This window comes from Trichosurus vulpecula, chromosome 4 (genome assembly GCF_011100635.1).
Source record: "Trichosurus vulpecula isolate mTriVul1 chromosome 4, mTriVul1.pri, whole genome shotgun sequence".
In the NCBI taxonomy this organism is placed as follows: Eukaryota; Metazoa; Chordata; class Mammalia; order Diprotodontia; family Phalangeridae; genus Trichosurus; species Trichosurus vulpecula.
This window is the reverse complement of record NC_050576.1, coordinates 292,766,402-292,788,897: the sequence shown is the minus strand read 5'-3', so window position 1 is coordinate 292,788,897 and position 22,496 is coordinate 292,766,402. Positions and strand designations below refer to the sequence as shown.

The 22,496-nt window shown below is 37.7% G+C and overlaps 1 protein-coding gene across 1 annotated transcript in view; it reads right to left on the bottom strand.

Moving 5' to 3' along the window:
• Nucleotides 1-22,496, bottom strand: part of PTH2R (parathyroid hormone 2 receptor) — a 76,919-nt gene that overhangs the window by 14,509 nt on the left and 39,914 nt on the right. Inside the window, 2 exon segments of the mRNA XM_036757129.1 lie at nucleotides 1,136-1,178; nucleotides 1,181-1,229. Of these exon segments, the coding sequence (XP_036613024.1) occupies nucleotides 1,136-1,178; nucleotides 1,181-1,229 (92 nt within the window).

Genomic DNA, 22,496 nt, shown 5'->3' with positions numbered 1-22,496 from the left:
AAAAAGGGGGGTGGGCCTGGAATGGCGTTGTATATTAGGAAGGTATATTTAGATGAGAAAATCCAGGAACCAGAAGGGAATGCATAGTGGAGGGAATTTAATTAAAGATCAATGAAGTGTAACTATCCGACAATTGATATCATGGTGTCTATATCAGCAATCTCTACAGAAAGTGGAAATCGATGTGTTCAGGGAACAGACCAAAAAGGGGGGCAGAGGGGTGCTATTGCAGTGATGGTAGTCTTTAATTATTTGGACAGATGCCTGAGTGCTTTCTTGTTTTGCTTAAGAATAATATCATTCTTCAAAATCAATAAGTGCAACTCTGTTCTGGACCTGATTTTCACCAGAAAGGAAAAACTGGTTGTTGGGGTGGAAAAGATGAGGAAACAATTATTCTCTCTTAGAATTCGTGTTAAGGAGAGAGAAGTTGGGAAAAGTCTGACATGAGTCCGAGATTGGGATAGCAAATTTCAAGTACTCAGAAAAAAGACAAATAGGATCTTACAGACTAAATTTCAACAGGGGAAATTGGCCCAGGAAAGATAGTAATTCTCAAGAATGAAATTATAAAAACACACATAGAAGTATTGCTGATGATAAAGTAAGAGGGTTTAAGGAAAAGCTGCTTAACTATTGCAAAGTAAAATGGGCTTCTTCAGGAAACTGCTGGGGTCCTCTGCACCTAAATAAATGGAAGATGACTTGTGTATTATAGCAGGGATTCTCATTCAGGTTTTATATACAGAGACAGGTGACTATCAGTGCCCTTCTAATTGAGATTCTAGGACTTTAAACAAAGCAAATCCATTATCTTGATCTTTCTAGGGAATGCTCATTGTTTTTGTACTCAAGAAAATACATTATTTATTCAAAGTAGGTCCCTTTAAAACATTTTAAGAGAAAGAAAACTGCTGCGCTATGCACCAAAAATAATAATTATGTTTGTAAACATCATTTATATTTCATAAAATATATCCAACTTTTCAGTCAGCTATACCCATGAAACAAAGGAAATGAGGACAGGTTAATCAGCCAGATATTTCTCACAAATGTTTGTTTCTTTGATTTCTGATTTTTTTCCTACACAGAGACATCACCATCAGCCTTTGACGGATTCCTATCCCAGAGTTACCTGTATTGTTTTCTTGTGTCATATCCAACAGCATTGCTCTCCCGTATTTAGTGGCCAAGACCCTCACAGTGTTGAGGAATAAAATAAAGTTGAGCTGAAAAACAAAGTATGAGAAATTAAAAATCAGCTGTGAGTCAATTCGTTTTGTGTAAATAAACATGAACCTTCCTTCTGGGTACATATTCCAGGCCTCAGTCTTGAAAATTATTGCCTTACCTGTTGGTATTTTATCCAACCTTAGAGGTATCTATGCAATGTATTTACAACTCCAATTTATATTCTATAACTTAGCACTTGTTATGTGTCACCTTAAACATTGTGTTGCATGATACATATCTTTGAAAAAGTGAAAAGTAGTACATAGGAAACAGAAGTTGGCTGCTTTATTGACATACTCAGTTTTGAATTTGTTTCTGACAGATCATAGGCACCCACAGGAGGCACTTTAAATTCAATATATCAAGGACTCTTACAGGAAACATTTTTAAAATTAGCAATTATTTATTAAGACTGAATGGTGTACTGGATGAAGAGCTAGCCTTTGAAGCAGGAAGACCAGTGTTCAAGGCCCTCTTTTGATACATCATATTTGTCTTATCCTGGGTAAATCATTTAACTGTTTTAAATTTAATTTAATTTATTTTGTTATTTACATATTATTTTAGATATTTATATATATTTAATTATTTTTATTAAATTTAATTTTATTTATATAACAAATTTATTTTATTTTCAATTCATGGAACAAAACAAGCACTTCCGTAACACAGTGGAATAGACGACACCTTTCTAAATTGTAGAGTAGTCACCAAGTTCTATTGGTGGGAGGAGTTTCTTCACTGGGAAGGCTCTAAACCAATTAAATCACAAATCTAGTTTAGTCAAGCACTGTGCTGTCTGTCCTCCAGGAGCTTTCCATCTACTGGAGAAAAGAATAACACAGATAAGTCAATGCAAATATTGGAAACAAGATTCTCTTGGAAATCATGTATACTTCAGAGAAGGAGATATAGTTATGCATTGGGGGGTAGAAGCCTAGTGTACAAAATGTTGTCTAGCTGGTCCAGCAAGCACTACCCCTTCCCCACTCACAGCCCCTTTAGGGTTTTTTTTACATGGGGGAACAGCATGGCACGGTGAAAAGAGTCAAGTCAAAACAACTTGCTTTTGAATCTTGCTTATGACAGCTTTTAACCATACACCATACACATACACCACACAACAATATACCAGTCATTTCACCTCTGAGCCTCAGTATATTCATCAGTAAGATAAGTATAACAGTAATTATATTAATTACGTTATATTATAATTATCACATATCCTATTTCATAGCTATGTTATGAATATTAAATAACATACTTGTAAAACACTTTGAAAAGTTAAAAAAAAAATTCCATATAGGTTCCAGCTGTTATTAATTAACAATTTACTTCAATGTTGAAGGGGGATAGGGTGAGAAGTGAAAGACCTGGGATTTCTACCTTGCCTTTTCTTCCTTCTTTCAAACACCTGAAATGGTACTAGATTTCATATCTTGCAAATTTAAACACCTACTTATTAAAGTTCTTGTCTCATCCCACCTTCAGGAATCCCACAAGCTTTGCTGCAAATCCTCTTATGTGGAAAAAGTCAGAACTTGCCTGAACTATGTGAGACTGTTGGTGAGTTCTAAATGGCTGGCCCTCTCCTGGGGATTTGGCAGTATGGTAAACTCAAATGAAATATTTTTCTTAGTGTAATTTTTGACATGATGTGATTCTTATGCCATTTCAATTTTATTTTATTACTTATGGGATGGATTATACTTTAGGAACACAATAAATTATTTGTGGGACAAAGGGAACAACCTTTTAGCTCAGATGCTAGTAGACTAGGTCACTATGTCCCTATGTGCTGCAGGGCCATATTTGTTCATAATTATTTATCTTTTAAAGCAAAAGCTTCATTATATCATACCATTCTAAAGCCCTATATAGGCATATCATATATAAGCAAATTTTCTAATTGAACTATAAGGATGGTCATGCCACAATATCAACTATTATGATTATCAGATTGATTTGGTACTAGAAAAGCAGACGGGTTCAAGGATTTAGATGCATGAGAACCAAAAGTAATTTTTAAAAACCAGTTCAATGTTTGGCAAACCCCAAAACATAAATTACTTGAGGAAAAGATTCTCTATTTGACAAGAATTAGTGGAAAAAGTTGAAACCATTTTGCTAGAAACTAGGTGTTTAGACTAACATCTTATAAAATATATATATAATAATAACCTCAACCTGAATACAAAAGGTTACATCGTAAAGAAAGAGACTTCAGGAAGGCAACCCTTGTAACTATAGTTGGGAAGGTAATTTTTAACCAAAAATAAGATGTATGTGATCACAAAAAACAAGAAATAAATTAATCGCATGAAATTAAAAAAAGGATTCACACAACTGAAATCGCAGAAAGAATAAGAAAAATTGTAGAAAAGGGAAAATATTAAAAATCGTGACTGATACATTTGACATCTAAGATATACAAGATAATGACACAAATCTATGGAGCCAATAAATAAGTGGTAAATGATAAAAGTAATTTATAATATAATGTCTTTTGTTGTTATATCACATTCCTTTATTTATAAATTTAGCCTTCCAATTTCTTCTACTCAGTGAGCCATACAATGTGAGAAAGGATTTGAATAGAAGACTATATACATGTATGTCTGTGTATATACACATATACATATACACATATACACACACATATATACATATATACATATATATATGTGTGTCTGTGTATTATGTATATTAAATCAACAAAACCAACCAACATATTACCAGTGTCTGGCAGTATATGCAATATTCCATACCCATAGTTTCCCACCTCTGTAATAAAGAGGATAAGGAGCATTTTCTCACCTTTTTTCCATGGCCTGTGTTGATCATTCTAATTTCACCATGGTCAATTTTATTTTTGTTATTTCCATTTACGTTGTTAAAGTAATTAAGTGGAGGCAGCTACGTGGCTGAGTAGATAGAGCACTGGGCCTGTAGTCAGGAAGACCTGAGTTCAAATCCTGCCTCAGACACTTGCTAGCTGTGTGACCCTGGGCAAGTCACTTTACCTCTGTTTGTCTTAATCCACTGGAGAAGGAAATGGAGAATCATTTCAGCGTCTTTGCCAAGAAAACTCCGTGGACAAAATTGGCATGCTAGGGTCCATGAAATGTCAGGCATGATTGAATGACTAAACAAGTAATTAAGTAATTATTTTCCTGGTTCTTACTTCACTCTGCATTAATTCATAATAATTTCTATGCTTCTCTAAGTATTTCACTTTTATCATTTGTCATGGTGAAGTAGTATTCAATTACATCCATCCATGTACCATTATTTGGTTAGCCATTCCCCAAGTAATCTTAACTCGGAGATGCCTCCACCCAGTGCCTTTCTTTTTTCAGCTGATGAGTCCCTGGTTGTAATGTTAATGGGGCAGGGTGGCGGGGAGGAGGTGGTGGTGGGTGGTGGTGGGTGGTGGTGGGTGGTGGTGGGTGGTGGTGGGTGGTGGTGGGTGGTGGTGGGTGGTGGTGGGTGGTGGTGGGTGGTGGTGGGTGGTGGTGGTGTAAGACCTTCCCTGCCCATTAATAGGCCTCACATGGAGCCCATTAAGGGAAGCTTGCTTGCAAATAGGAAGGCTTGCACACCTTTGGTTAATAAGCTAATTAGGCAATGAGTCAAGTTGTGATGCCTTCTGACTCTGAGCATGTTAGCTGAAAGACTATATATTGTGAGAGGTGAGCTTTTGCTTTGGTTGCTCACTTATGAGAAAAAGATTGTGATTCCCTGGTCATGGCTCTGAGTGTCTATGTTCAGGACTCCCCAACTCCTCAAAGCTAAAGGCTCTCTCAATTCAGTGGTGGATGTAAAGCTTTGACTGTCTGTTGGTCTTTATTTCTCTTTGTATTTTTTCTGTGTAATCAAAGAAGATCATTGACCCCTTCTAAGTTGCTTTTCTTAGTAAATCAGATCTAAGAACCTGCACTAGCAGCCATCCTGGGTATGCCAGTGTGGCTTCTGTTACACTGGTCCAGACTATCATTTCATCATTTCACTTCACTCCAAGATCCACTCATTATTATCCAGACTTATCTACCTCCTCCCCTGTAGCCTTTCCTCTGAGCTAATACCTTTCTTATCACTTTTCTCACTGCATCCTAATTTTCTCTTGAGATTAGAGCCTTTTTGTCTTTTTTGCTTGTTTTTTTGTCCTTCGGTGAATGACAACAGGGCCTGGCACATTAAAAAAACAAACTTAAACAATGTTTTCTGTATCACTAATGGTTATCTTTTTGTTTGTTCTCAGTTAGTTGTTCTTACTAAAAGAAAGTGCTGCTGTGACTATTTTGGTGTATACATGGGCCCTTTTATCTATCTTTGACTTACCCGGAGAAGTATACATTCCTATCAGTGGGATTTTTGGACCAAAGGCTATGAATATTGCCATCATTAATGTAATATCATATTTCAAGCTCTCTGCTCCTTCGTAGTGTTAACTGCTATATCTTGTGTGACCCTGATTTTGGCTTCTCAGTTCTTTAATTCTTTTTTTTCTAACTGTATTAATTTTTCTTTAAGTAGGAAGCTATTGATTTTGGGTATGAGGTTTCTGGGAGTTTTAATTTTGGAGTTTCTTTCATGGAGTGACTGATGGATTCCATTTTTATTTTTCTCTTTGGTTCTAAGAGATCTAGTTATGATTTCATTACATCTCATGCCCAGTTTTTCAGGTAGTCCAATGATTTTTAAATTACTTTCTTTTATCCATTTTCCAGATCAGCTATTTCTGTAGAAGATACCTTCTATTTCCTTCTATTTCTTGGTCTTTTGACTTTGTTTAATATTTCTTTTTATTTCATGGAGTCATTAACTTCTATTTGGTTCATTCTAAGTTCCAAAAAGTCTTTCTTGTGTAAGGGTGTATACTTCTTGTGCTAAGCTCTTAATTCTCTTTCCAAGTTTTAGCTCTATTTTTTCAAGTTCTTTCTGCTAGCATTCTTAATTCATTTATAAAATCATTTAAAAAACCCCGTTGTAATCTCTTGATTAGTTTCTTTAAGTAATTCTATCTGTACCTGTGACCAAGCTGTGTTTTATTTTGTAGCTTATCCTGTAAATATTTTGGAATTACTTTCTTCTTTGAGGTTTGTGACTTGTGTGTTCCTGCCATCATAATAGCTCTTATCGTGGGATATGATTTTCTTTTGTCATTTGTTCATTCTCTCAGCATTACTTCCCAAATACGGACTTTTGATAGGGCCAAGTACTACCCACTTCTGGAAGAAATTTCTGAGGCCAGCTTGGTTTTGTGTTCTCTTGATCCTCTTGTTGCTGCTTTCTCCAGGCGCTGAGTGATGCATTCTGCAGGGATCATAGAGAGAGGTCAGGCTAGGGACTTGCAAGCTTACATTGGGTCCAAAGCTATCAACCTAACACAAAGTCTAATTGCTGTCTTCTTTGTTTAAACTTTGCAAGATCCTGAAACTTGTTTGAGTCCAGGGTTCCAAGAATGGACTTGCACCTTGTTAGAGCTCCATTAGATTGCTGCTGGTCTTGGCCACAAACAGCTGGAAAGCTCTGTAGGTTCAGAGGTGCAGAAATATGGGCTTCCTTTTGCTTCGAGCTTCCTGTCTTCAAAAATCTGCCACATGCTTTAGCTTGAGCTTGGCTGGATCTGAGACTTTATTCCAGGTCCAGAGTCAATGAATACTGCTCACTTCTGTTCTTGCTCTTTGCTCACTGAATAGTTTCAGGCTAGTGACTGCTCCTTACCCCATTCTTTCATGCCTAGACACAGATTTTCTCATCAGTCCCCATTGGATCCAATAACCAGATGAACATTGAGTAATTGAAAAATCAATTAAGAACCAAAAGAGCAGAAAATTAAGTGTATCTCTCTGATCTTCACAAAAAATTGTTGGATTATTGGAGTAGAACGTTGTACACATCATCAAAAGTGGTCATAATGCTTTATTCTTTTTGTTATGGTGGGGATTAAAATCTAGGAGCCGGTACGTGGGAAGAGGAAATAGTGAGTGTTTTCAGAAACGACTATGAAATTCAATTTTTGACAAAAGGCATATAAATTTACTTTGAGATAATTATTCCTATTAGAAATTAAAAAAACAATTTTTATCAGTAAATACTTTGATACAAATATGGAGAAATTAGAGGGCATTCAGAGAAGTATAATAGCATAATTCTTTGAAAGTAATACATCTTTAACCAAAGATTGTTGAAGAATAGACCAAACAAAACTGAAGAAAAGTGAGTTGTTTTGAAGAAATGTAAAGGAAGACTGTGATTACTTTTAGTATTGATTAAAGCAGAGGAAATTTTGGCTAGACATATGGAAGAACATCATTATATTAAGGGCTATTGAATATCAAAATAATATTCTGAGGATAATTGTGGGATAGTTACCTTGTAGATGGTTAAGAAAAAATTCTCCTTGACTGGGTTGTGGGATAAGATGGATACCTTAATGTAATAGTTGTTCAGTCATTTTCAGTCATGTCTAACTCTTTGTGACCCAATTTGGGGTTTTCTTGGCAAAGATACCAGATACAGTTTGTTATTTCCTTCTCTAGCTCATTTTGCAGAGGAGGAAACTGAGGCAAACAAGATTGAGTGACTTGCTCAGGGTCACACAGACAGTAAGTGTCTGAGGCTTGATTTGAACTTGGGAAGATGGGTCTTCCTGACTCCAGAGGCCCAGTGCTATATCCACTATGGTGCCACCTAGCTATCTCGAGGTTCTTCCCAGATATAAAACAATGTGACTATGTGCCAAAAAACAAGCTTTGACTATCATATCTTGGCTGATTTCCAAATCTCTGCACATATCTCTAACCTCTCCCCAATCTAGTCCTGTATCAACAGTTACTAAATGACATTATCCATCTAGATATCCTGTAGGCATCACAGACTGAAAATATCCAGCCCAGAATCCATCATCTTTTATCCTAATCCTCCCCTTCCTCCAGTTCTGCTAAGTATTACCAATTTTGCTAAGTACCACCATCTTTCCAATCCCCACAGTTATTTTCAATGTATAACAACTTTCATTTAGTCTTTTTACATCCATTCAGTTGCCCAATTCTGTCTCCAAAACCTCTCTATGGCTACCACCTTAATTCAGACTCCCTTTACCGTTAGCCTGAACTCTTACAATAGCTTCTTAATTTATCCTCCTCCTTCAAATTTCTCATTTTTCTAATTATATCTTCCATACTGCTACTAAAACAATCTTCTCAAATCAAAGATCTGACCATGGCATCCTAGTGTTAAAATTTTTCCAGTGGCTTCAATTTTAGACTCAAATCAAAACTCTTCAGTATGGTATTTAAAGACCTTCATAATCTGACTACAACCTCCCTTCCTAGACATTTCACATTACTTCCCTTCAAACATTCTACAACCCATAAGAAAAATGACCTACCCGTTATTGTTTGAACTTAGAATTTCATTTCCTACCTTTTTGCCTTCACATTGTTCCCATACCAAAAAGCGCTTCCTCCTAACCTCTAACTCTTAGAAGATTTTATTGTTTTTTTTCAAGGTTCACCTCAGGTACAACTTTTTACATCACCTCCTTCCGGATTTCACCTCTCTCCCACCCCAGTTATTAATACTTGAATCAAAAACAACAAGCATTTATTAAGCACTTACTATATTCTGGGCACTAGGCTAAGTTATCCTGTATTCATTTACCTATTTCTTCAACAGGACCTCCTGCCCCCAAGTGCTTAATCATGGTGTGGTGGTGACCCTGAGTTCTTAAAAATTACGACTATGGAACATAGGCTTCATCAGTTTCTACCATACTGGAAAATCTTCAAGTGTGGTACCAGTAATAGATTATATCTGCCTTATAAGAGCCAGTCTAAGTACAAAGGTTTGTAAGTAGGTTGGTCACATGGTGAAAAATTCTTTGGCCATGCACAAATCATGTGTTTTCTCCTGTATTTACAAAAGAAGAATGATAGAAAGTAAGAAGTTGCTAGAATAAGATCTGCACAAGAGAAGAAGGCATAGATTGGTTGAAATCTGAACCATTGGAAAGAATATCCACATCCATAAGATCACAGATCAATTAAAGTATCAAAGTACTTGTATTCACTAGAATACATATCCATTGGGAGGGTGAAAGCTGCCTAAAAGACAGGCTGCTTTTTCACTTTTCTATTTGTATTCCTAGAGGTAATAGAGAGCCACTGGCATTTATTGGACACAGGGTTGACATCATCAGACCTGAGCTTTAGGAATATGCGTTAGGCAACTGAATGGAGGAGTTACTGGTGGAGGGGAGAGACTGGAGGCAGGGAGGCCAATTAGGAAGTTATTGCAGTAGTCCAGGCAAAGGCTGTGAAGACCTGGATTGGGTTGGTGGCCATGTGAGTGAAGAGAAGAGGTCAAGAGAAGAGAGACTTACAAAGATAGAATCATTGGGAAATGGTAATGTATGCAAAGAACTTTGTAAACTTTAAAGTTCTATATAAATGGCCATTATTATCAAGCCAAAACAGTTTTATCTCTGGCTAGAGGAAGTCTATAAATATGTGGATTCTGTATGCCAATAAGTGGGATCTGATTAGGTAGCTGAGTCATACACTGGTGATAATTAACATGTGCTCATGCATGCCATATCCTATGATGAGTCCTTCCTTGCCAGAACCAGTTCTTGGTCTCATACTTCTCTGGAATTAGTTTTTTAATGTTGTTTCTCTTTGGGGTTATTTTTTTTTAATGTCTCATCCTCCCAATTGGACTCTAATGTTTTTTTTTTTATAACAGCCAGAATTATGACTACGTCTTCCTGCTATGTTTCCAAAGGACTGGTATAATATTTTGCATATAATGGATATTTGAAGATAGTGTGTGTATCGTATGTATGTGTTGAGTATTGATTTTGCCTCCTATGTGATCAGTGCATTATGCTAAAAATAGGAGATAGTGTGATATGGTTTCTACCCTAAAGAAAACGACAATCATTTTTCCAGAAGTTATTAATGGACACCAACTGCAATTTGCAAGTGTTTACATAAAAAAGTACACTAACCTATGATTTCCTACCATGTGACTAATAGCTATGTAACGCAACATGAGTTCACGCTTTTCTGGATCCAAAAATAACCCCCTTGTCTGTGAACAATAGTAACTGGTCCCCATTGCCACAAACCCTCTGCAGTCTCTCTCTCTCCTCTGCCTGCCTGAAATATTGCCAATCACTTCAGTTCTAAAGATGTTAATGCTGGAAGGAAGAATCAGACACAGAAAATGATTTTTGTAATTTCCAAAGGAAGCTAGATTCAGAAAAAACAAAAACAAGAAAGCCATCATGCACATACGGGATTGTTTTTCTCCTTCTCCCTCCTGCTCCTTGCCCTCCACCCACAAACACTGCAGGCATGTTACTGGAATATAGATGATTGCATCTGTGTTTATATAAAGTAATACTGTTTGATTTTTCCTCAAATGTTACTGTTTCTTTCCAGTTGAGGAACTACCCTGTTCTGCCAATGAATTAGTATGGTGACTTGTTTAAATAAAATTGTTATTGAATTAAATTATACTCAGCAAAATTGAGTACATGGAAAAAATCTCATGGCAACTAATATCTCTGTAAAACAGGCTTCTAAACTCTGAGCAATGCCAATGTTTACTTTCAGTGACAATGAGCATAATCCAATTATAAAATAAGAAAAGAATATAGACAGTCCCTTGAAGTCAGGTATGATGGGATTTTTTTAATTTTTATTTTTTCCTTTTTTTAAAATTTATTTATTTATTTAACATATTTACTTTTCAGCATTGATTTTCACAAGAGTTTGAATTACAAATTTTCTCCCCATTTCTACCCTCCCCCCACTCCAAGATGGCATATATTCTGGTTGCCCTGTTCCCCAGTCAGCGCTCCCCTCTGTCACCCCACTCCCCTCCCATCCCCTTTTCCCTTCCTTTCTTATAGGGCAAGATAAATTTCTATGCCCCATTGTCTGTGTATCTTATTTTTCTAGTTACATGCAAAAACATTTTTGTTTGTTTTTGAACATGTTTTTAAAACTTTGAGTTCCAAATTCTCTCCCCTCTTCCCTTCCCACCTACCCTCCCTAAGAAGTCAAGCAATTCAACATAGGCCACATGTGTATCATTATATATAACCCTTCCACAATACTCATGTTGTGAAAGACTAACTATATTTTGCTCCTTCCCATCCCATCCCCCTTGATTGAATTTTTCTCCCTTGACCCTGTCCCCTTTCAAAAGTGTTTGTTTTTGACTACCTCCACCCCCATCAGGCCTCCCCTCCATCATCCCCCCCATTTTTTTGTATCTTCTTCCCTCTTCTTTCCTGTGGGGTAAGATTCCCAATTGGGTATGTATGGTATTCCCTCCTTGGGCCAAATCTGATGAGAGCCATGTTCACTCATTCCCCCCTCATCCTCCCTCTCCCCTCCTCCCACAGAACTGCTTCCTCTTGCCACCTTTATGCGAGATAATCCACCCCATTCTATCTCTCCTTATCTCCCTCTCTCAGTATGTTCCTCTCTCATCCCTTAATTTGATTTTATTTCTTTTAGATATCTTCCCTTCATCTTCAACTTACCCTGTGTCCGCTTGCTCTCTCTCCCTCTCTCTCTCTCTCTATGTGTATATATTTGTGTATACACACACACACACAGACACACACACAGATATATACATACATACACATTCACCCATATATATATATATATGTATATATATATATATATATATATATACATAAACATATATGTATGCATATTCCCTTCAGCTACCCTAATACTGAGGTCTCATGAATCATACTTGTCATCTTTCCATGTAGGAATGTCAACAAAACAGTTCACCTTTAGTAAGTCCCTTGCAATTTATTTTTCTTTTTCTTTTTATTGATTACCTTTTCATGCTTCTCTTGATTCTTGTGTTTGAAAGTCAAATTTTCTATTCAGTTCTGGTCTTTTCACTGAGAAAGCTTGACAGTCCTCTATTTTATTGAAAATCCATATTTTGCCTTGGAGCATGATACTCAGTTTTGCTGGGTAGGTGATTCTAGGTTTTAATCCTAGCTCCATTGACCTCCGGGATATCGTATTCCAAGCCCTTCGATCTCTTAATGTAGAGCCTGCCAGATCTTGGGTTATTCTGATTGGGTTTCCACAGTACTCAAATTGTTTCTTTCTGGCTGCTTGCAGTATTTTCTCCTTGATCTGGGAGCTCTGGAATTTGGCGACAATATTCCTGGGAGATTTCTTTTTGGGATCTATTTGAGGAGGCAATTGATGGATTCTTTCAATTTCTATTTTGCCCTGTGGCTCTAGAATATCAGGGCAGTTCTCCTTGATAATTTCTTGAAAGATGATATCTAGGCTCTTTTTTTGATCATGGCTTTCAGGTAGTCCAATAATTTTTAAATTATCTCTCCTGGATCTATTTTCCAGGTCCGTGGTTTTTCCAATGAGATATTTCACATTGTCTTCCATTTTTTCATTCCTTTGGTTCTGTTTTATAATATCTTGATTTCTCATCAAGTCACTAGCTTCCACTTGCTCCAATCTAATTTTTAAAGTAGTATTTTCTTCAGTGGTCTTTTGGACCTCCTTTTCCATTTGGCTAATTCTGCCTTTCAAGGCATTCTTCTCCTCATTGGCTTTTTGGAGCTCTTTTGCCATTTGCGTTAGTCTATTTTTTAAGGTGTTGTTTACTTCAGTGTATTTTTCAGTATTTTTTTGGGTCTCCTTTCTCAAGTCATTGACTTGTTTTTCATGGTTTTCTCACATGCTTCTCATTTCTCTTCCCAATTTTTCCTCTACTTCTCTAACTTGCTTTTCCAAATTCTTTTTGAGCTCTTCCATGGCCTGGGACCAGTTCATGTTTTTCTTGGAGGCTTTTGGTGTAGGCTCTTGCACTTTATTGACTTCTTTAGGCTGTATGTTTTGGTCTTCTTTGTCAGCAAAGAAAGAATGCAAAGTCTGAGACTGAATCTGGGTGCGTTTTTGCTGCCTGGCCATATTCCCAGCCAACTAACTTTGAGTTTTTCAGTGGGGTATGACTGCTTGTAGACTAGAGAGGTCTATGTTCCACTTTTGGGGGGAGGTGCCAGCTCTGCCACACCAGCACTGCTCCTTCCCCAAGAACTCCCAACCCAGACTGGGCTTAGATCTTCAGCAGGCTGTGCACTCCTGCTCTGATCCATCACTTAATTCCTCCCACCAGGTGGGCCTGGAGCCGGAAGCAACAACAGCCGAACTGCAAACTCCTTCCACTCCCGCAGCTTTTCCCACTAACCTTCTCAGCAATCTTTGGTGTTTGTGGGTTGAGAAGTCTGGTAACTGCCGCAGCTCACTGATTCAGGGCGCTAGGGCATGCTCTGCCCGGTTGCTGGTCTTGTTGGTCCACGCCACTCATGCTGGGCTCTGCTCCACTCTGTTCCTAGCTCCCAACTCTGTGTGGGATAGACCTCACCCAGAGACCATCCAGGCTGTCCTGGGCTGGAGCCCTGCTTCCCTCTGCTGTTTTGTGGGTTCTGCCGTTCTAGAATTGGTTCAGAGCCATTTTTTATAGGTTTTTGGAGGGACTCGGTACGGAGCTCACGCTAGTCCCTGCTTACCAGCCTCCATCTTGGCTCCGCCCCTCCTATTGGATATTTCTTACTCAGGTATGATGGGATTTAACTTACCTAGGGACTAGTTAACACATGGTTAGTTTTTCACTTCCAAGAAAAATAAGCCACCAAGATATCAAAAACCAGTCAAACCACGAGGTATTATTGGGTACCTTTGTGCCTCTAAATGTAAATGACTTCTGACATTCAAATTCTGAATACGAGAAGTTCAAAGAACAAATAAGACCCATCTCTTTCAATATCCTGTACCGGATAGGTCCTTGGTGTATAGTTGTGAAATTTATTCCATCATTATCATTTTTAAAAATCTTACTCTGGTTAAAAAAAGAGGGCTGGCTAAATTGTGATTGAGAAGCTCTAACTTCACATCCATGCACTGGGGGAATGTAGCTGCAGATGTGTTCTCTGCATATTTGTAAATTGAGATAACTTCAGATGCTTAAGCCTCACACTAAAGTGTACTAAGCCCTCCTTAATGTTCTCAATATAGTCTGGTAAGTCTTGTGAATAAGGATGGCTATTTTTGCTTCACTTCTTTAAATGTCAAACCAGAATATATGTGTTTGTGTGTACACACACACACACACACACACACACACGCACGCACACCCCTTCTACCCCACACACATACATTTAGTTTCATCCAATAGACATGGTATTCATTTGCATGTTCAGTATATTAAGTTAATGAACAAACAGGGGCAGCTAGGTGGCTCAGTGAGTAGAGCACCGGCCCCGGAGTCAGGAGCACTTGAGTTCAAATCTGGCCTCAGACACCTGACACATTTACTAGCTGTGTGACCTTGGGCAAGACACTTAACCCCAATTGCCCTGCCTTGTCCCTCGTAAAAAAACAAAAAAGAATGAACAAACAACCTTCTAAATGGTCTGATATTGAAATCATGGTATCTAGATAATGTAAAATCAATATTAATACATTCATCCTTCTAACATTTAATAGACGTTAGAAGATGAGATGCTACTAGAAATCTTCTATAGAAGGGGTTCTGAACCTGGAGTCCATGCACTTGGTTGTGGATGATTTTTTTTAATCATCACAATTCTATTTTAATGTAATTAGTGGCAGAGTAGATAGAATGCTTGGCTTAGAGTCAAGGGGCTCTGAGTTCTAATCCAGTCACAGATACTTACTAGTTGTGTGACCCTGGTCACTTAACCTCTGTTTGCCTCAGTTTCCTCACCTGTAAAATGGGGATAATGCTATCATATACCTTCCATGGTGGTTGTGAGGACCAAATGAGATAATAATTGTTAAGTGCTTAGGATAGTTACTGACACATAGTGAGGGCTACATAAATGTTAGCTAATATTATGCTTATTGTTCCTATTACTATCTAATACTGTGTGTTTTACTTTATACATTTAAAAACATTATTGTGGGAAGGGGCCCATAGCTTCACCAGACTGATACCAAAAGGGTCTATGACACAGGAAAGGCAAAGAACTATTTTTCTATAGGTTTGTCACTCAAGCCCTAAAACATCACCAAGTTTCTTCAGAAAAGTCTTTTGAGAGGCAAAGAGACAAGTCTGACTGTAAACACTAGAAAAACAAAGTAGATGACACATATTGATAAAGCCTACATACTGATATAAAGCTGGTAGCTAGCTTATTGAATTATTCTGTCAATATGTGGATCCTGGATGTTCACAGAAGAGCCATAACTAGCTATTTTAGCACCTTTGGCAAGCAGTATAGAGTAGGGTCTCAAAAAATTTTGTAACATGAGCAGTAATTAGGACAAATTCAATTTAGCAGAAGGGAGAATTATTTACTAAAGTGACTCACAGATGGAAATTGTTAACAAAGTTGGAGTAGTTTCTCACTGTAATTTATACTTTATTAGCTTCTTTCGTTTCTGGGCTCGTCTCCTAACTCTTTAGACTTTCCTCCATGCCACTGCATCATCCCTCACTTTGCAACTTCAATTTGATCCTGGTATCTTTATACTGGAAGTATGTTCTACCCCTTCTTCTGATTGACTGGCTCCTCCCAGTTTCCCCATTTCAAAAAATGTTCCTGGACCAACCACTTCTTTATTCCTCTCAGGGATCTACTCTTTAACTCTCCAGACTTTCTCCACCAGGTCTTCTCTTGGATACCTTTGCTTCTCCCTCTCTTCCCCCTTTCAGCTTCTTTTTCTGTGCTCCTTGAAGGCAGGGACTATCTTTCTTTTTTTCTTTTATTTATATTCCTAATAATTAGAGTAATATTTGCCACATAATAACTGGCTAATAAATGCTTTGGACAGCTAGGTACCAAGGTAGATAGAGTGCTGGGACTAAAGTCAATAAGACTCATCCTCCTGAATTCAAATCTGGTCTCAGACGCTTATTAGCTGTGTGACCCTGGGCAAGTCATTTAATCTTGTTTGCCTCATTTCCTCATCTGTAAAATAAGCTGGAGAAGGAAATGACTGAAACACTACTTAATAAATGCTTGTTGACTTAATTTGACTTTCCTTGTCAACTAAGTTATGATTCCTGTTGATTCAAGCTGCATAAGTGGTTAAATTGTGGTGTTTTCCAAATCCCAGTATTCTGGGGCAAAGCTCTGATTGCCCTGTCCTAGTTATGGTTCTAATAATGAACTGGAAATATGATGGAGGAAGAAGAAGAGATAGGGCTAAACTGTGTGTGTGTGTATATATATATATATATATATATATATATATATATATATATGCATTAATTTAAGTGATTGTACATTGTTTATAGCTGCCAAAGCCCAGCTCCTTAAAATTGATATTCTCCTTGTGATACCTAATGGTTATAGTTCATACTGCACCACGATCCCCAAGGAAATTCAATTACAGGAACAAAAACAAAGACCAAAGAATAATAAAAACCATTCATGGAGGACAAAACCAGGCCAGATATTATCTCATACGTGGTAATTTCTTTGTTCCAGACATATATGGTAATATATATAATATATATTATATTATGTATACAATAATTTATTATATATTATAATAATATTTTCATGATTGAAGATATATATAACTAGAAAAAGGGGTGGGAAATTCATATAGCAAGAACTAGAGATGCCAAATGGACAGTCCAAATTGTACACTGGTATGCTCAAGACAATAGGGACAAAAGGAAGACCTTCATTGGACCAATTTTCTATGGAACACTTCTTTCAAAGCATAGATGAAAACATGTAGCAAGAGAAGGCTTGGAGAGGGTGCAATTGGCAACGTAGGAAGGAATACTCATCAATGACGTCATAGGTCCATCAAAAAAAAGCATAATCTTCAAAGTCATTTTGGCCCATAGATATCATGCTACAGTGTTTCCAAGACAGCATAAATACAAATAATTTCCAAATACAACGTAGTTCCCTTTTTCCTAAGGATAACTGGCAAAAATGCTAGGGGAGCATACAGTCTTAGGATCTAACTCTTAATCCTTCTGGACAAATTTTACATTAGCCTTGCTCTATTAGTCATTGTAGAGGGATTTCTCTCTACAAAAGAAAGGCAATTTGAATCGGATGCTAGATGCCAAGTTCCACAAAACTGACGGACCCATTAATCAAGTGTGACAGGATATCCTGTCTTCCAGCATCTTAGAGCCCCATCTCTGCAATGAAGAGAAAGAAGTACGTTCTCCTATCTCTTCTTGGAGGCCTAGCTTGGTTATAATGACAGTGCGTAGTTTCAATTTTGTTTTTGTTACTCGATATCCATTGCGACAGTCATCGTTTAGATTGTTTTGCTGGTTCTGTTTGCTTCATTTCACATAAAAAATAGGAACCTTCCTAGGCCTCCGTGTATTCTTCATGTCTATTCTATTGTATCACATTCATGTAATAGTCTATGCTTACACGTACCGTACTTATTTAGCCATTCCCTCGATCAATGCTTTTCCATTTTATGTCTTGCTGCTCCAAAAAACTGCTGCTAAAATATTTTAGCATGTATGTGGAATATGGATTTTTAAAGATCATTAACCTCCTCAGGATGTATGCCAAGCAATAGGATCTCTTGGTTAAAGATTATGGCTATTTTACATACTTTTTTAGTATCATTTCAGACTACTTTCCAAGATGGCTAGACAAACTCCCAGCTCCATCAGTAGCATATTATTGTGCACAACTTTTGATTACCCCTCCAACATGGAGCGTTCCATCTTTTGTCATCTATGACAATTTTCTGGGCATGAGGTGAAACCTCAGAATTGTTTTGCTTTTTGCTTTTACAACCAGATTTGGAATTATCTTTTATATGGTTCTTAATAGAATTCAGTCCTTTACTATATAAATAAGATCAATGTGAAGGTATATGTAGAGCCTACATTGGATTACATACCATCTTGCGGGGTGGTGGGAGGAGAGGGAGGGAGAGAAAATTCGGAACTCCAAAACTTGTGGAACGGAAAACTAAAAATAAAAAATAAATTTATTTAAATTTTTTTAAAAATAGTGTTCAGTCCTGATTTACAAAGCTTTCTTCATATCCTTTGACTCCTTAAGAATTAGTGAATATCTTTTGATTATATATTTGTGTTAGTTAACAATATATTTTAGATACCAGACTCTAATCAGATATATTTGATATGAAATTTTTTATTAACTATTTCTCCTATCTTACTTGCATTGATTTTGTTTTTGTGAGAGCTTTTTAATTTCTTGAAATTGGAATTCTCTGTTTTATCTTTTGTGGTCACCTCTAGCCCTTTTGGGGTTAAGAATCCTCCTTCTAGTGAAAGTTATCTTATAATTTCATTTTTATGATATTATCTTTAATATTCAATGTTCATATGCTTTTTGGAGATTACTCTGGTATCTGAAGTAAGATATTGGTTTAAATAATTTATGCCAAATCTCGTTCCAGTTTTCATAATAGTTCTTGCCTAATTGGGAATTATTCTTAAGATAATTTTAAATTTTAGGGTTTATCAAACACTGGGCCATTGCATTTAATTATTCTAGATCTATCTTTTCCAGGATGCTCCTTTGATCCATTTTTCTATTTTTTTATAAAGCAGTATCAAGTAATTTTGATGATTGATAATTTATAGGATAACTAAAAGTCTGCAAATATTTCCAATTTTCTTTTAATATGCTATAATTATATGTGTGTTTAACATATTTAGTAGACCCCATGGGCAGCTAGGTGGCACAGTTGATAGAGTGCTGGGCCTAGAGTTAGGAAGTCTTATCTTCCTGAGTTCACATCTGGTCAGAGACATTTACTAGTTTTGTAAGCCTATGCAAGTCACTCAACCATGTTGGCCTCAGTTTCCTCATCTGTAAAATGAAGTGGAGAAGGAAATTGCTCCAGTATCTCTGCCAAGAAAACTCCAAATGGGGTCACAAAGAGTTGGACATGATTCAAAACGACTAGACTACAGCAATCAAGTAATTTTGATGATTAATGCTTTATAGTATAATTAAAAGTCTGCACATTGTTCCGATTTTGTTTTTTACTATTTACATGAGATCCTATCTACATTTTTTGTTTCTTCAGGTGAGTTTTGTCATTTTATCTACTTCTATACAGTGCCTCTTTGGTAGGTAAAATAATAAATCTGTTATTATTTTATATGCACTGCCCAGTCATGAGTACTGAATCTCCCTCTAGTAACTTATGTTAGTACTTGTATCTATATAAACTGTGCTAAACGGAAATAATGCTTCGTGGTTGGAGATAAATCTGTTCCCCAAATTATATTTCCTTGGGCCCTCCCCTTGCCTTCTTTTTCTTCCAGGCCTTGTTCCTGACCCCACAGCCCTCTCAATCTAGACATCTTTCTCCAAGGCCTGTCCCCTCCTACCACTGATGCTTCCTCCTGGAGCCTCCATTTTTTATTTTATAGGAGGCCAGCCTAGACTTCATTCCTTCCCCACTCTTGTTCCTGGCTTCTAGACTTTAAAACCATACTTCAAAACCATGCCCCCATGCTGGGTACCTTCTCCTTCTTGTCCACCCCTCTTTGAGTTCCTTTCTATGTATTGTGTTCCTTTGGCAGAGGCTTGGGATTTTGTCCCCAGGGTTTAGCATAGTGCTTGGCACATAGTAAGCACTTAATAAATGCTTGTTTCCTTCTTTCTTTGATGCCTAGTGTTCATTCCCAAGACTACATCTCTCCTCTGGCACAATGTTCTCCCTCTCACTCTTGATGCTAGCTGATCTCTTTTTCTCCTGAGATAGAAAATTAGAGCTGTGGATGGGCTGCCTGGGGAGGTTGGGAACTTCCTATCCCTGAAGCTCTTTAAGGGGAGAGGTTGAGTGACCTTAACATGGATGCTGTAAGAAAAGGTCTTTCTATTAACGTACAGACTATACTAGAAGGCCTCTGAGATTCCTTCCACCTCTAATGTAGTGGACTTGGTAGGCCAGGCGAGGGCAAAGGGGATGAGTGGGACTAGTTTGAAGCATACCCTATGGAACACATGAATATTGTTCTGAATTGGGCTGTGTAATAGAGCATGTGCGGAGATGAGCCTGTGCTCTGGCCCCTTCTGGTGATACTGGCCCATCAATACACAGCTAGGTGGCACAGTCAGTCAATAACCACTTATTGAGCAACTATTACATTCCAGACTCTGTGCTAAGTGCTGGGATAAGGCATAGTGAACGGATAGAGCACTGAGGCTGGAGTCAGGAAGACCTGAGTTCAAATTCATTCTGAGACACTAGCTGTGTGACTCAGGGCAAGTTATTTAATATTTGCCTCTGTTTCCTCAACTGCAAAATGGGACTAACAGGAGCACCTACTCCCCAGCAGTGTTGTGAGAATCAAACTAAATAATTGCAAAAAAAGGGAACAAATAAAAAAACAACACTTGGCACAGTGCCTGGTACACAGTAGGTACTAAATAAATATTTGTCCCCATGCTCTTCTTCTCCCTGTGATCCATTCTATGTCCTTCAAACCAAGCCCTACTCTCCTCCCACACTAACCTTCTTTGATTCATGATGGATTGGGGTGGTAGTGGTGGTGCTGCGTATGCAGTCTAGTTAGAGGTGAAAATTTAAGTGGCAAAATTTCATTCACGTACTTTGAAAAAGCCAAGATTTTGAATTGGTTTAGGTCAAACTTAAAGAAAATCTTTAAGGATGTGGTTCTTTCTAAACTAGGCTAAGTTGGATTAAAGGGGCCATCCCTTGATTAACTTCTTAAAGGGGCCTATTCACTGAATGGGCATTACCTCACTCAAAGAGAGAACCTGAAAAGACCTTAGCCTAAAAGGGCCAGGGCTTCCTAATGCATCTTGGGCCATCTCCAGTCATTCTGGTGAACATCAAGCCACTGGACCCAGATGGCTCTGAAGGAGAAAGTGAGGCTGGTGACCTTACACAGCCCTCCCTCACTCAAATCAAAGTCAACTGCAAGTCATGTCATCATTTCTCAGATGTCATGGTCCTCTTCCAGTACGAAGGACAAACAGGCTAAGTTGGGAAGTTTAGCCACCTGCCCTTCCCCTGCTGTTACATCAGGTTCACCAAGACTACCTCAACCCTCAGAATCTTAAATCTCTTTCCCAGAACATTCTTCCCCTTCCTGGCTTTGTGTAGTTGAACTTCAGAAGATCACTTGGAACATTTCCATATTTTAAAGAAATTGATTTTAAATCTGAAGCTCTGCATAAGAAAAAAATACTAGTATACAAACATGATGATTCCCTGGTATCTGGTTATTTTTTTTAGAAAGAAATAAAGAGAAGAGGACCGGCCTGTTTAGTATTTAATTTTTTTTTAAACTAGGCTTGTGATTTCATCAGTATATGGGTCTCCCAGTGAAAAACTCCATTTACTCTGAAACTTGCAGTCTTAAAGAGTAGCTTGGGGGGACTAACAGGTTGAGTGATTAATATAGGGTCCTTAGACAGTAAGTGTTTGAGAGGAGACTGGTCTTCCTGCCTACAAAGCCAGATTTCAATACACTATACCATGCCACCCTCCGGCTCTCCATCAAATGTATTCCAGTGAGCATACACAATTCTTAGGTGACTTGAGATTCTAGAAAATGAGCTTCTGCTATCTAGATGTGTTTCATAGCTTCCTATATTATACCTGACCCTTCAGACAACTGGACACAGCTGTGCTATAGACATTAATGGCACATTTTTCTCTAGGGAAGTCCAAATAAAATCATCCTAAAGATGAAAAGACTGTAACAGAGGAGGAACAGTTTTGGTTGTTTGAAGTGTTTTTCACTGACATAAATTAAATAAAAGAATATTACATCTGATTTAATAAAAATAAATTTGTTGCTTTTCCATTTACAAAGCTAATGTAATTATTTTAAAAATAAAAGGGTTGTCTAAGCTGGAGTCTTGGAACATGAGATTCTTGCCAACTAGTAATGCTTAATCCCTCCTGAGTCACTGCCTTGTTGTGGTGGAAGGGTTTCCATAGCTCAATGAAACTATGAACTATGCTATGTAGGGTTACCCAACATGGAGAGGTCATAGTAGAATCCTGACAGAAGGTGATCCACCGGAGAAGGAAATGGCAAACTACTCCAATTTTCTAAGAAAACTCTACGGACAGTATTAAAATGATAAAAGATATGACACTGGAAAATGAGCTCCTCAGGTTGGAAGGTGCCCCACATGCTACTGGGAAGGAGCAGAGGATGATTACAAGTGGCTCCCGTACTAAGCAAGTGGCTGGGCCAAAGCCCAA